The sequence below is a fragment of the Larimichthys crocea genome, chromosome XIII, assembly GCF_000972845.2.
Source record: "Larimichthys crocea isolate SSNF chromosome XIII, L_crocea_2.0, whole genome shotgun sequence".
In the NCBI taxonomy this organism is placed as follows: domain Eukaryota; kingdom Metazoa; phylum Chordata; class Actinopteri; family Sciaenidae; genus Larimichthys; species Larimichthys crocea.
Genome location: NC_040023.1, coordinates 14850322 through 14865262, shown reverse-complemented (window position 1 = coordinate 14865262; position 14941 = coordinate 14850322). Strand labels below are relative to the sequence as shown.

At 41.7% G+C, this 14941-nt stretch overlaps 2 protein-coding genes across 5 annotated transcripts; both read right to left on the bottom strand.

Moving 5' to 3' along the window:
- Positions 1-6: 6 nt before the first annotated feature.
- On the bottom strand, positions 7-7075 carry u2af2a (U2 small nuclear RNA auxiliary factor 2a). Of its 3 annotated transcripts, none has more exons than XM_010744401.3 (13): positions 6477-7075; positions 5602-5743; positions 3837-3872; positions 3513-3548; positions 3078-3181; positions 2794-2945; positions 2566-2682; positions 2287-2443; positions 2093-2172; positions 1787-1909; positions 1530-1616; positions 551-799; positions 7-448 (listed from the first exon to the last, which is right to left on the bottom strand). In XM_010744401.3, the coding sequence occupies exons 1-13, from the start codon at positions 6523-6525 to the stop codon at positions 314-316; spliced, it is 1467 nt and encodes a 488-aa protein (XP_010742703.1). In that variant the 5' UTR covers positions 6526-7075; the 3' UTR covers positions 7-313. The 3 variants fall into 3 exon arrangements, with proteins under 3 accessions (XP_010742703.1, XP_010742704.1, XP_010742705.1); XM_010744402.3 differs by having other exon boundaries at positions 2305-2443; XM_010744403.3 differs by lacking the exon at positions 3837-3872 and having other exon boundaries at positions 6477-7074.
- Positions 7076-9503: 2428 nt separating this feature from the next.
- ccdc106a (coiled-coil domain containing 106a) lies at positions 9504-14455 on the bottom strand. Of its 2 annotated transcripts, none has more exons than XM_027286758.1 (8): positions 14389-14455; positions 13767-13836; positions 13610-13708; positions 13306-13527; positions 13153-13209; positions 12749-13030; positions 12472-12639; positions 9504-12384 (listed from the first exon to the last, which is right to left on the bottom strand). In XM_027286758.1, the coding sequence occupies exons 2-8, from the start codon at positions 13834-13836 to the stop codon at positions 12068-12070; spliced, it is 1215 nt and encodes a 404-aa protein (XP_027142559.1). In that variant the 5' UTR covers positions 14389-14455; the 3' UTR covers positions 9504-12067. The 2 variants fall into 2 exon arrangements, with proteins under 2 accessions (XP_027142559.1, XP_027142558.1); XM_027286757.1 differs by having other exon boundaries at positions 14277-14395.
- Between the last annotated feature and the right edge of the window lie 486 nt (positions 14456-14941).

Genomic DNA, 14941 nt, shown 5'->3' with positions numbered 1-14941 from the left:
CCCCGCCCACCCAGCTACACCCACAACACCCAAATCTAGCCCCCCGCCCCGTGTCATGGACTGAATATAAACCCTCCCTGTTCGTCTCCGTTTCCAATCCCAAATATCTTTTTTGTTTTTTAACTGCTGGACACTTCACACAGATCTCAAGTGACAAGTTTGATATTAACACGGCTGTTTGTCAAATGATTAATACTCCCAGATTTACCTGAAATGTTTCTAATCAAGTGGGGGGCTGATTTAGAAATGGGTAGCACACATTCCCACCCTCCCTCCCTCCCTCTCCCCGTTCCCTCTTCTCTTCATGCCTCCTCTACCAGAAGTCCCGGCGGTGATAAGCATCTGGATCGCAGTATTTGGTCACCACCACCCTGTTGGCAAACTTCCTTCCTGTCAGCCCCTGCATGGCCTTCTGGGAGTCGAAAACTGACATGAACTCCACAAAGATCTGCAGAAGAGTGAAACAAAATATTACAATGGAGGACTCGCTGATTACTTTTCATTACATCTAACTCGAGACAAATCAAACTTTGATGCAAAGGGTTCCTACCTTTCCGGTCCCAGGCACCTCCAGGCCGTCCACAGGTCGAGGTATCTCAATGCTCTTAACTTGGCCGTACTTGCTGCACTCCTCCCTGACATCCTCCACGATCTCCTCATATTCTTCATCATCCAGCAGCTCCTCTGGGGCCACCATGTTCATCAGACACAGCACCTCGGTAGGCAGGCCACCCATCTGAGTCACTGAGCTGTTCAGACCTGGGACCTGCAGCGTCACTGGGGTCTGGTTTATACTTGTCTGGAGGGACAGAAACAAAGATTACAAACAGAGTTAACACCAGTCATATTTATTGTTTTCATATAATGCAGACACTGCTGCCACCTAAAGAGTTTCTGACGTGTATAATAAAACATTTTCTCACTTTCCCCAAGATTGTTTTTTTTTTGGTTCGATAAAAATATAAGTAATTTCGCTGCCTTGCTTGGGATGCGTTAGGTGAGTGCTGAACAATATTTTTGTCAGGTTTGTGAGCCAAACATTTTAAAGTTTAAATTAGTTAACTGTACACATGATTCAAGCACAAAACTCTCATAACTTGAACCCACAAAAACACATTCCTAAAGCAGGCCCAAAGCAAGTGAACCAACTATTTTTAAACTGATCTGAGCATGAAGATGAACTCTCGCTTCAAGCTGGTTTTAATTATCTGCCTGTAATTTACTGACATCGTGCTTTCTTGCTGAGAGAATAAATGTTCGAATATAATGGGCGACATCTGTTGCTACTATAAAGCAAGTGATTCAAGTTCAAAAGGTTTAAAAGTTGGTGAATAATGCATATGCAGATTTTCTTGGACCACTATAACTTCACTGAACAAGAAATCTTTTACATGTGCACTCAGGGTGTGGCGGATAAATGGCTACAGCAGACTGAATCCGCAATGTGTCTTTATCCATTTTAGTGACTTTTAAAGATCATCTAGCCTCCCACCGCTCTACTGTCATCTGTCCAGCGTTTGGACACTCACCAGAGTGGCGTTCTTGGATCCCACACTGGCTCTCTGCACCAGGAGCTTCTTGTCTCCCAGCTGCATGCCGTTCAGCCCAGCGATAGCCTGTAAAGACATCATGGTTTTAGATGATCTTTCCAAAGCCTGTATAATTACTGAAGTTTGATGCAGCATTGCATTATGCAGACGGTGTTTATTTTAAACTGTCTGGTCATCATAAAAAGCAGAATAATAATATCAGTAATGACCTGTAAAAAGCTTTATTCTGTTGTTACCTGATCGTTGAGGTTGACGTCAACATATTCACAAAAGGCGTAGCCTTTAGATAAGCCTGTGGCACTGTCCTTCACCAGGTTGAAGGCCTTCAGGGGGCCGAATGACGTCAGCAGCTCCTTCACCTGAGACACGCAAGACAAAAGAGTCACTGAAAGTTCACTTCAGACATCGTCGCGTGAACAACCGCTACAAGTTTAGTGCTGTCGCCAATGACCGGGATACAGCACTGCAAGCATAAAAGCATCGCATCTTTCCAGTACAAGTACAAGCTTGGAGGCAAAGTGGTTTCACGCAGAAATACTGACCTGGTCATCATTCAGATAGTTGGGCAAGCCGCCGATGAAGAGCTTGTGAGCCGAGTCGGGCACCACTGTGGACACCACACCTACAGGACACAAAGTTAACAGTAATATGCAAACAGTAAGGGACGGGGAGCAAGCTCCTGTATTAAATTTTTTAAGACTTATGAATTATGCCACAAGTACTTAGAGTTAAAAACCATTAATTGGCTGTGTACCAGGCACATAGACACTGGGATTCTCGCTCATGCCAGGTAGGGGCTGGTAATCGTGGGGACGACGAATCTTGAGACTCTGGCCTTGAAAGATGATGCCATCAAAGGCCATAGCCTGTGTCGTTTCGTCCACTGAACGGAACTACACAGAAACACAATGACAGGCGATTAAACTGCTCTTAACGTTTATTAGCATCTTATAAAACCAGCTCTTCACATGTGGTTTAATAGACAGACACCCAGAGAGAACAAACGACTCGTTACCTCAAGGAAGGCAAAATTCTTATCCTGGTTGATCTGTACTGCAAGAACAGGGTTTCCAGGGGCCTGAGTAAGACCACCCAAACGCATCTGGGCATTGAAGAAGTCCATCATAGACTCCTGCACAGAAGAGAAGAAGGGAATTAAGAAGTTATTTTAATCGACGGTGACGGATGAAATGCACACACCGAGTCTTGGACAGAAGTTTAAATGTGTTAAACTGTTCCTTACTTCTGTGATACCGAATGGGATGTTGCCCACATAGAGTCGACGGGCCTGCCGGGTCATCTGGCTGCCCACGACAGGTACAGGGGTGGGAGTAACAGCCAGGCCATCTGGAGTCATGGTCGGCAAGAGGGCTGTGGCTGGGATCTGTCCCGCAGCTGGAGAACAAAATTACACAGGAAACATTCAACAATGTAATTTTACTTTAACAATACCACCGCTCAATGTACATATGAATGTAATGTTGTGCTAAATATTGCAGTAAAACATTGTAGGTAACAACAAAATACCTTGCATGGCTTTGTACTGCATGGGAGTGATGTGTTCAAAACCAGGTGGAGGGACATCCCAGTACTTCTTCACCTTCTTCTTCTTCTCGCGGTGTGGGGAACGGCTGTTGGAGGAAGAGAGGACAGGTGGAATAAAAGTAGAACACTCACAATAGTAACACATCTCTCATTAGCACGGCACTACTAGAGCCGATGATAGGTCACGTCTTCAAAAGTATACAGTACAAAAATCTAGCAACTTTTGGAGAGACTGCATCAATCAAAAGATTATGAACTTGTTAACATGATGGTAAAAGGGAATAGAAGGGACAGAAACCCCCATCCAGGCAGACATTTACACAATGAGTCAAAAGTACATTGAATCAGAGGCAGGTCATTAAATTGCAGTTGTTGCAATAATGCACAAACTGGCTTTGTGTTAGTTTTCTGTATTACCTTCCAGCATTGTCCTGGGGGTAGCTGGATGGTGAGCTGAAATGACATTGGAAGGGTTTCACATTTCTCTCAAATCAACCATGACATTCAGCAACATTTCCACTTCACAAAATTAGAACCTCAATTTCTATGACCACCACCACCACCAACAATATCAGGAGCCTTGATATATTTCTAAAAGCGCAAAATGTCACAGCTGACATGTAATACCATTTGTGAACAACTAATGATGCGACTAAACCAGAAAGGGCATCTTCAAAAACACACACAGGAACTGCAAAGGGGGGAGGGGTCAATTTTTACATCTTCTGACCGAGTACTCACATTGAATGACCACCAGTAACTTGTTCTACATTAGCACTGAGAGACAAAAAGCAACAGTCAAGGAGTCAGGCTGGAGGTCACATTCACAGCCAACAAGAAAAGAGTTGACAAGCATTGTAAACATTTTCAAGTCGTCACTAAAGAGACACATGGCTTCAAACTGTTAAAAACCTGCCTTAGGGTACATTCAGACAGAATCTGGTATTGTGGTGAAATGGGCGAGTTGTGCAACAGTGTGGGGGGCTGCTGGCGATGTGTCTATCTGTGCTGAACGTAACCGCCGTGAAACAATCAGGAAATGACTTTTTATTTTGCTGCTAACCAGCTTTCGACGCTGGCGCTCGCTCACTCTCATTCACTGTCTGTGTCTCCAAGCCTACAGTTTCTTGAAGGAACCTTCTTCAGTGTCACTATTTTTCCAGTGTAAATCTGCAGCCAAAATGAACTTCCCCCACTCAAATAAATGGACAGTTCGCCACAGTGCTGGATTCTGTCTGAATGTACCCATATGCAAACATAACACACAGATTTACTGAAAAGCATATTCTTCAAAAAGATATCATCTTCAACACTTTTGGACATGAATCATGTCCAAAAAGACGTGCAGGTGTTATGTGTCCAGAAGCAAGCGTGTTTCCCTGACAACAAACAGGCTCGTCACATTTGTAGGTGTTTATCAACTGCGATAACTTACACCGGTATGAAAATTTTACCACAGCTACTGGCCTGAAGATATTTTATTACAGCGTATCTTAGGCTCTTCATGAGACAATCACCCACATACTGCATGGCTGCCTCTGATGTTATGCGACACCCGAGTGAATATGGAAGTGATCTAAGATGACAGAACAATTCTTCCTCTAGTTCTATTAATACCAGTCTGTGTGATTTTTGATTCGAGGAAGGATCTGAAATTCTTCAAAAAACACATTTATAATTTAATCTCGATATTCTGTGTTATATTATAAAGAGGTTGCAGCGGCTGCTTTGTGTATTAAAATGTTTGGCCCGTAAGCTTGAAGCAGAATTATGATGTCATTGGCACTCGTGATAAAGAGACAGAGACAATGAAAATAACATGAAAGTCAGTTTGAGGGTGAAATAATATTTCCTGGACTAGAGTGCACTAAATTTTTTAGTGTGTTGATTCTTGGGAGTCGATGTCAGCCCAAATAAAACACTGATCCGTGGCACCACTTCACAGCCTGCTGCAGAAACTCGTCAAGATTTAGGAATTTGCACTGTTGCTCAGAACGACGTGTAACAGAGACGAGAACCAACCCTCGAAATTTTGAATGGACAACGAGAGCAGGCTCGAAAAGGATGGATTTTTATTTTAATCAATGCTAATGGATCTGTGTGAGTTCGCTCGAGTTTGGAATTTGCAGCCACCTACAATACAGTAGGCCACTGGTTTGATGCCAAACCAATGAGAGGGTGCAGAGAAGACATGCTGATGTGGCATAAGTGCATGTAGGTGTTCACCCAAAGTCACGTCGAACTCTAAAAAAGGTGTGTGCATGCTCGTGTACATCTGTGTGACCCACATTTGCTTGGAGGCACATGCTGAACTAACTGTGAATCGGCTGTAGATTCTTTAAATTAAAAATGGTCACGACCATTGTTAGTGGTGGCACATACCAGACCGAAACACTTCATCTTAACTATTAGATATTAGACAAACGCCGTGGCTGGTACGGAGGAATGTATGATGACGATGCGACACATCCACATCCAGGTGTGGCCGCACAAACAAGGTACTAACCTGCGTCTGTGTCTGCGCTCCTTACTGTCCCCGCGGCGGTCCCTGCTGCGTCTGTCCCTGTCTCTGCTCCTCCTTTTCCTCTCTCTGCTGCGGCTACGGGAGGAGGACCGGCGGTGGTGGCGGTTCTCCTTGTCTCTCTCAGCTGCAAGAACAAAGTGTTTGAAAACATGATACAGCGGAGCAATGGAAACATAGCAACTCACAGATACTAATAAGTGTCAAGGGAAGTGCATGCATAGTGTTGAAATAACAGACCGTAGACAGACAACACCACAGAGTACGAACTGTCTAAAGCTTCTTCCTATTCTGTATGAAATAGAAAACTATATCTCACAGACTCTGTCTACTCCCTGGTGCAGCACTTTAGTGTAAATGTAAATCTAGGTTAAAGAGCTTATTGTGGGATAAGGGTAGTGGCGTTAGCGGCTGTGTGCCAGATATCTGGAGGCAATAAGAGGCAGATAGCATTGAAAATGTTCACTGGACGCAGCAGCAGCTGCAACGAATGAATGCTAGCTGCTCCAGTCATTCAATCAGCTGGCACAGACAGGGGCTACCACCACCATGATATAGACCGGCCCTGTTTTGACCAAACAATGCAAGTTCAGGCAGTTAAGGACAGATACCCACATCGGGATGCAAACACACAGAAGCCTAACGTCGTCTGACATTATCAGTGCCATATAAATGCCCGATGAGCAGCAGTAAACTATCCCTACACAGCACATCAAATGCTAACCGTGTAGCTCACAATGTTCCAGTAAATAGACCTGCCCACGCTCGGCTAAACCTGACGGCGGCACTTTAATTACTCATTTAAAAACAACTAATGTTTAAAAAATAATAATCCGCAGGTGTGCGACTGCTTCACTCACCTTGTTTGTTTTCAGAGAGCTGTCTTTCAAATTCGTCGAAGTCCGACATCTCTGTGGTGGTTTGGTTTGGCTAACTACGCGGACAGCGGCGGCTGCGTTGTTCAGTTGGCGGCGACAAAGTGATCAACACTTTCAGGGGAAGAAAAAACAAAAACAAAACAAGAACAAAGACAAACGCCTGGCTGCTGCGGCTCGAGTTAACTTCACTCCGACGTGACGATACAAAAAAAACCTACCAGGAATTGTTAACCAGCACACACGTGAGCGGAGAAACAGACACAATCATTGAGAGAGGGAAACGTGTTCGCATGCTAACTAGCATGTAGCAAAGTCCAGAAGAATAGGCCTGCTATGCTAAGCTAAGCTAAGCTAAGCTAAGCCGAATGAATGACGCCGTTTCCGCAGCGGAGCGCAGCCCGCAGACGGTCGCTTGCCCTCGGGGCGCTGTTTGTCTGACTTAATAAGTCAAATGTGTGTGCTTCCGAAATGTTTTAAGCCAAACGAACACAATAAAGATTTTCGGTATGCCCGCTTTTTTTTTTTGCTCCGTCTCCCAGGTACCCCGTGACACCGGAAGTTGATGAATGACCAGTTTCCGGTGGGTTAAAAAAAAAACACACCGTGTGCTTCAGGGTCACACACACATGTAAAGTAAAGTTTACACTTTTGTTTATTCATTATTATTTTTGTTTTACCGCCAAAAGTCTCATTATAGTCTCCTCATCAGGACGAGCTGTCTAAAGATGAGACAGACTTTAGTGATCGCACACAGGGGAAGTTCACTGCACGTCTGTAGACAGTTTTAAAAAACAACTTAAGACGTATCTCTTCAGCCTGGCTGTTACCTAAGGTGCCTGGCTATTCACTGCTGAGTTTTTATGTCCTGATCACTCCCTGTTGTCCCTTTTATCTCTGGTTCTTATTTACTGAACAGGTCATATCTACTTTTACTGCAACTGTTCTTAAATTATGCTTTTNACCGGAAGTTGATGAATGACCAGTTTCCGGTGGGTTAAAAAAAAACACCGTGTGCTTCAGGGTCACACACACATGTAAAGTAAAGTTTACACTTTTGTTTATTTATTATTTTTGTTTTACCGCCAAAAGTCTCATTATAGTCTCCTCATCGGGATGAGCTGTCTAAAGATGAGACAGACTTTAGTGATCGCACACAGGGGAAGTTCACTGCACCTCTGTAGACAGTTTTAAAAAACAACTTAAGACGAGATACGTCTTAAGTTGTTTTTTAAAAACTTTAGCCTGGCTTTTACCTAAGGTGCCTGGCCATTCACTGCTGAGTTTTCATGTCCTGATCACTCCCTGTTGTCCCTTTTATCTCTGGTTCTTATTTCCTGTAAAGGTCATATCTACTTTTACTGCAACTGTTCTTAAATTATGTTTTTTACCCTATAGGTTCTTTTCTTATTTGTTTCATTGTTGTAGTTTTATGTTTTTACTTTTCTTTTCATTTCTAGTTTTTCATGCCACTGCTCTGTTGTCTATTTCTGTTTTTACTCTGCTCTGTGAAGCACTTTGGGCTACAATTCTGTCTGAAAGGTGTAAAGTTGAAGTTGTCACAGCAGCTCCTGTACACAAGACTGATAAACGCATGCAAATGTAGAGAGAGATGGTGGAGTGGTGGGCAAAACAGTATTTTAGAGTCATGCCCAACTCTAAAAAAGGTGTGTGCATGCTCATGTACATCTGTGTAACCCATATTTGCTCGGAGGCACATGCTGAACTAACTGTGAATCAGCTGTAGATTCTTTAAATTAAAAATGGTCACGACCATCGTTAGTGGTGGTATAAACTAGACCGAATATACAAAAGACTGATAAATGTATGTAAATGTAGAGAAAGATGGTGGAGTGACTCACGAACTGGCACCTCTCCACCTACTAGTCCACTTTCCATACTTTGGTCCATACTGGACTCAAACCTGCCACCCTCCTGAGCTACTGCCGCCAGTCCAGGTCCAGTGTGTAACATTTAAGGGTATCTATTGACAGAAACTGAATACAATATTCATAACTATGTTTTCATTAGTGTATAATCACCCCCTAAAATAAGAATAGTTATGTTTATGTCACCTCAAAATGAACTTTTTATATCTACAGAGGGAGCAGGTCCTCTTCCATGGAGTCCACCATGTTTCTACAGTAGCCTATATCGGACAAACCAAACACTGGCTCTACATAGGACCTTTTACATTCATCGTGAGTTTCACGGTCACTGTAGTCTCAAATTTATGCTTAAAGCGAGAGGGTGAGGGGTATTCACCTGCTGCCTGCAAAGTTGTTTCCGGCACTGCACCTACCTACTTGAACGCCCTTATACAGGCATATGTTACCTCACAACCGTTGCACTCCTTCAATGAACGACGCCTGGCTCTCCCACCTGCTCGTTCAAGGCGATCCAAACTCTTCTTGTTTGTTGTTCCCTGTTGGTGGAACGCACTACCAGTTCCTGCCAGAGCAGGGGCGTCCCTCTCTAACTTTAAAAAAACTCCTTAAGACCTCCAGCTCTTCAGAGAATACCTTCTCTCATAGCACTATCAACAACTGGACATGACAAATCTACTCCTTTAAGAATTGTCACAAGCACTTTTTGCTTCTTATCAAACTATACCTTGATTGTTCCCTTCTCTGAAAGTCGCTTTGGATAAAAGCTAAATGACTAAATATAATGTAATATATTTTGTCGGTTGCATTCTGCAACTTCAACATTAGATGCCACTCAGTTTTACGCACTCAGCCACTCACATTCAGGTCCACCAATGATCCACGTCTTTGCCAATTTTTAGATTACATAATGTGGTCTGTTGGTGAGGTAGTTAGAGAAGCAGCCAGGTGGCGGTCAGATCCAGCCCCTTCTAGCTTCCCCCTTAGCAGTGATGGCTGTATTGTGCTGAAAAACTTGGGATGGGATCAGCATCTTATTTTTAGGTTAGTTTCAAGTTTTAAACCCCTAACTTTGGATTTTAAGTCTTATGCAAATCATTTTTATGATTAAAAAAGGCGGGAAACATTACTGATCATCAGATTTATTGAAATTCAAAAATGTTAACACTGGGTTTATCAAATTAACAAAAAAATATTCACAAACTCTTTATGTCATAAAGATCATATTCAGTGTTTTCCTCCAAGGATAGAGTTCTCACTACATTGATTTAACTGAAACTGGAAATTACGAAATAAAGTGCTCAAAGTAAAGCCGCATTTCCTTTTAGCTGAAATGCATAATGCATTTTCTTTTGCTTAAAAGAGAGAATTTTTTTTTTTTCGGACATACATTTATGTATGCTCACTTCCCCAAAGACAGGATTAACATACTATAAAAACCACTTTAATACAGAAGCCCTAAGCGATCAAACATTTTATTTCCTCAGTTTTCTCATGATAACGAGCTGATTTCAGTTGTTTTCTCATCATCTCAAGTTATTTATTCTGTCATTGCATCAAAATAAATGTTATCCTGAGATAACAGGATAATTTTTCTCAAGATAACAACATAATTAATTTAAGATTGTGAGAAAACCAAAGGATAGTCTAGTATATTAAATGAAACATCATTATTACAGTTACAGTTGCAATTATTTAATTTGAGCTCTCGATAAACAAATGAATTTAACTCATTATCACGAGAAACCGGAGGAAATAAATCATATGTATGTATGACTGCATGGGGCTTCCATATTTTAAGTCCTCAATCATAAGCCTTAACGACATCTGAGTCTTACTGTACATTTGGTGACTGATAGGCATTGTTTCAGTGAAATACATTTCATTCGATACACGTAAATATGACACATAAAAATGAGACAAACAGATTAATGTTTTTTTTTTAAACACAGCACCCTGGTATGATTTTGCAAAGTCTGCACTGCACCGTAAATAGCTCCTTATTTAGCCACACAATCACTCAAATAGTCTTGGAGTATCTATGTCTGTTTACTGTCAGGAGATATGGAAATTTAAAGGTCCAGTGTGTAAGATTTAAGGGGCTCTATTTACTGAATATCTACAATGTTGAACTCGTGTTTCTACAGTAGCCCAGACTGGACAAACTAAACACTGCCTCTATAGAGGGCAATCAATGTTTTTTGTGCACTGTAGTTTCTTCTTCATGCTACAGTAGGATGGAGAGGCTGAGACGAAGTACACCACTAAATCCTACACACTGGTCCTTTTCACTGTAATCTGTTTTTATATAGAGAGATCTTATCATTCCACTTTACTGTTTTAAACGCCACTTGTTGTCATACAATCTAATCAACATGTCTGCCGCTTTGAATATACAAATTTTGACAAGATCTCTATAAACCATCGCAGAGCTCTTTTCACGTATATTTGTGGTGGAGCACTGGGGAGCAATAATAGATCCTCCATGTGCACAAGTTAGTTTGCTGATGCTGTAACTCACACTGTAAAATTGTTTGTGTGATTCAAGTCCACACAGATCCAAAAGTTCAACCATGTTACAAATGACTAGTTTAGTAAACGCTCTGTACCGTATTTTACAAAAGGTATTATTGTCACCGAAGCATTACAAGAGCCTCAATACTATACCAAGTGACACTGTATTTTAAGTGTTGGTACAACTCTTAGTGGAACAACAGAGTAATGCAGCAGCACTGTAGTTAAAACTTGGCCCAAGACCAACATAGCGATATTATTACAAGTCAAACACATACAATATCACCCACATATGTTGTGTCTGTCTTTTGATTTTCAACTCAAAACAAGTTCCTCTTGTTGTTACTGTTAAAAACACATTTGCACCACATAATGCTGGACTAGACATTACTATATCAGTTCTGGCTTCCTTTAAACCAGAATAGAAAGGAGAAGAGAACGCAGTGACTTTCTGCGGAAATAACAAAAATTGCATTAAGGCGAAAGTGAAAATGGTTGATGACGTGATTCCAAAAATAATACCACAAAGACACAACAAGCAATATAAACAAAAGGAAATGGTTATTACTTAAAACATAATTCTACAAAAGTTTGATTTTAACGGACAATGTGACAGAAAACTACCATATTTGTAGGATAAAATTGCACATAAATAAAGTGATAAAAATGGCTATATTTTAAAATTTGTCAGGATCTGATCTAGACAATTAATGAACTACTGGCCTCGGGCTAATCGGGATGTTCAGAAAAGGTCTGTGTGTCAAACATGAATGAGCTAGTTACACTCAGAAAATCAGTCCTGTCTATAATGCTAATGGTAAACACACAATCTTGCTCACAATTTTGCTCTTTGAGCAGTGGGAACTGTGTTTTTTTTCCCTTTCCAGCTGCAGCAAGGACTTCCACGTCCTCAATGTTATTGGAATGGTGAGGATTTGTTGAAGAAACTAATATTCCTGTACATGGACATCTTGATAATAAAAGTGAGAAGTGAAAAGTTGATTTGTCTGAGGATCTCAGCCGCAGTTTTCATGGCCATATCCAGGACGCTGAGAGAGCAAAATGATTCTCATACTTCTGGACTTCTCTGTGTCTCAAAGGTAAGCTAGCCTCCTCACCTAACCACCAACTCCACTGTTGTCCAGAGACACTCCCACTTCCTCTGTCTTTCTCCCCTTAGTGTCTGAACCTGTAGGAGATGGGCAGGAGCAGGTTGTTCTTCTTTAGGGCCTGCACCCTGCTGAGTGTCTCCTCATCCAGGGCAGTGTAGCAGCGTCGGGCATAGTCCAGAAGCTTCTCCTTGGATGGGTCAAACTCGCCCACCTCTGCCACCTTCTCTGGGGCCACTAGTAGCAGCTCAGCGATGGGTGTGGTGGAGGCCACTGTGTTGCGGTCCACACCGTGGATTTGGAAAGCTTTGGACATATTTTTCAGACGCTGGTATGTAAGCAGGATCTTCTTATAGCGAAAGAGAACTCCAGCAGCGTCTTTCACTGAAGAACAAGAATACACATGTGAGTCAGATATACCAGTCTATGGTTAAGAATCTGAAATGTTTTGCTTCAGGATCATTCCCATACCTCTCTGCCGCTCTCTAGGCGCTCGGAAAACCCGTCTTCTCTTTAACTGGTGTCTGTTGCTGTTGATGGTATCTGCCATCACATCTTCCCCTGATATCATTTCCTCCTCCTCGAGGTAGCCATCCTCACCCAAGTACTCATCAGATTCTCCCAAGAGTGAAAGTGAATCTGATGAGAGCATAAAACATTTCCTCAGAAAAACCCACCAGAAAAAAAACACACTTATATTCCATTAGATCACTGAAGGTGATTGAAAGCTTTGTGCTATTTGTATTACCTGGACCCACGTTGCTATGTCCACTCATTTCATTCATGGATGACCTTGTAGCACTGTTGCTGTTGCTGCTACTTCCACTGGCTGTGGTGTTAGAAGTACTATGGCTATGGCCTTGCAAGAGAGCCTGTGACTGTGTAGAGTTGAACAGAGCATTAATAGAAGCGAGCTGATTGGTTAGTGGACTGGAGACATGGTTTTTAGAAGGCACCATAGTTGGAGGACCAGGCCTTCGCTGGATAAACGGACGTGAGGGAAAATGTTGTGAATCCGTCTTCTGTTGCTCTATGAAGAGAAGAAAATCGTAAATACAGTGAAGCATGAACAGGCTACACTGAAGCACAACTATATCTGAACATTACTTTATTTTATTAAGGAGTTAGGTGCATAAATGTTTTGTTTTTTACCAGCGGGACGATCATCCTCTCTCCTTGCCCTCCAGTTAAATCGTCTAGATTCATAACCTATGTAGAGACAAACACCAAAAGGTAGAAATCAGTTGCAAAAAGTTTCAAATCAACTTCTTGTCGGACAGGTTGATATCTCACGACTGTCCTCACCGTTACTGTACTGGCTCTGACTCTGCTCCTGTCCATGGCTCTTTGTGGAAAATATAAAGCGGTCCAGCTGGCAACGCAGAAAGTCCCTCTCCTCTTCCAAATCTTCAATTCTTTTCTGCAGCCAGGAGTTTTTCTCCAGAGAGATCTGTAGCTGGGTCCGCAGGTTGGTGATCACCATGTATGAGTTGTTGACTGGAGACGGGCCAGCAGGTGGGGTTGAATCTGAGGAAGACCGACAGGATAAGTTAGGGAAATCATATCAAGAAGCTAAAAAAATAAATAAAATGAGGTTTAAAGTATTCACCTTCAAAGTTTTGATCGCTCTGGTTGAAAAATCCTTGCTGTTCAAAGTTGTTCTCTTCATAGGGGATGGCAATTTCATATGCATCCTCATTTTTAGGAGCTGAACAGGTGGAAAAATGCACAATATTAATTATAAATCCTGACTTTAATNAGCTTACTCTGCAGGTGGAGTGAGCCTGCGTGGCTCTTGGATGTGGAGGCAGCATCAGTCCTGTTTCCGTCCTCCATCTCACATACAGACAACATGAACAGTGTTTGATTAGTTTAACCTTTCAGTACGTGGCTGCGCTGCAGAGCTCGGCGTGTGCACATAAACACACACACACACACACACACACACACACACACACAGTGCACGTTAATAATAATAATAATACAAGTCGTGTTTTTATGCAACATCAGACAGCCTGCAAACCCAGATCTAACTTTATTACACGCCTGTAAAACTTGGCGTGCTGCTCAAATATTAAAATATCAAAGTTTGTCGTAGCGGCCTGGTGACGTTAGCTGCGTACTACGTTAGCCAGGCGCGGCTAACGTTAGCATAGATTTAGCTACGAAAATATAAAAAACAACATCCTCCTTTTCTGTCAGTGTTTATTCCCGCCATTCACACATTGCTATAACCTCCACTCTACCGATATAGTGTGCAGAAATCTGGTACGTACCACTTTACGTTTGTAATAACTGAATCGTGCACATGTAATAAGACGTTATTACTCTGTCATATCTCCATTCACAGGCTCGTCCGCTAAGCTACAAGCTAACAATAACAATTACCGCTTTTATTTTTTCAACCGTCCCCTTTTTTCTCCTGCGTCACTTCCGGACGTAATCAAATTAGCGTCGGTCACATGGATGATAATAAAGAGTAATAAATATTAGCGATGGATTAAAACAAACATTTATTTATTTGAGCCACCTGATGGATTTAAGTTAAACATGTGCAGAGATATTAAACATTAAAAAATTAATTANATTTATTTGAGCACAGTAAAAGCAACCTGATGGATTTAAGTCAAACATGTGCAGAGATATTAAACATTAAAAATTAATTATTAAAATAATTCCTTTGTGTGTGTTTTAGGTATAGAGATACAAATCACTGGCTTGTTTAGCTGATTAGGTTATTATAAGATATTTCCACGTGACATCCTCCTCTCAAACATCCAGCAGCAGCATGAGACACAGTAAACACACAGTAAGAGCAACATATAAGATGGATTTAAGTTAAACATGTGCAGAGATATAAACATTAAATGAATTATTAATTAATTCCTTTGTGTGTGTTTTAGGTATAGGGATACAAATCACTGGCTTGTTTAGCTGATTA

What these genes read in the sequence shown, in the direction of transcription:
- ccdc106a (XM_027286758.1), bottom strand. Translation starts at nt 13,836, where the DNA reads ATGGAGGACGGAAACAGGACTGATGCTGCCTCCACATCCAAGAGCCAC. An exon ending in TCAGAGCCAGTACAGTAACG is followed by an intron (nt 13,210 to 13,305) that starts GTGAGGACAGTC and finishes GTCTCTACATAG; the next exon opens with GTTATGAATCTAGACGATTT. An exon ending in ACATAGCAACGTGGGTCCAG is followed by an intron (nt 12,640 to 12,748) that starts GTAATACAAATA and finishes TGCTCTCATCAG; the next exon opens with ATTCACTTTCACTCTTGGGA.
- u2af2a (XM_010744401.3), bottom strand. Translation starts at nt 6,525, where the DNA reads ATGTCGGACTTCGACGAATTTGAAAGACAGCTCTCTGAAAACAAACAA. An exon ending in GCTCTCTGAAAACAAACAAG is followed by an intron (nt 5,744 to 6,476) that starts GTGAGTGAAGCA and finishes TTGTTCTTGCAG; the next exon opens with CTGAGAGAGACAAGGAGAAC. An exon ending in ACTATCTGAATGATGACCAG is followed by an intron (nt 1,910 to 2,092) that starts GTCAGTATTTCT and finishes TGCGTGTCTCAG; the next exon opens with GTGAAGGAGCTGCTGACGTC.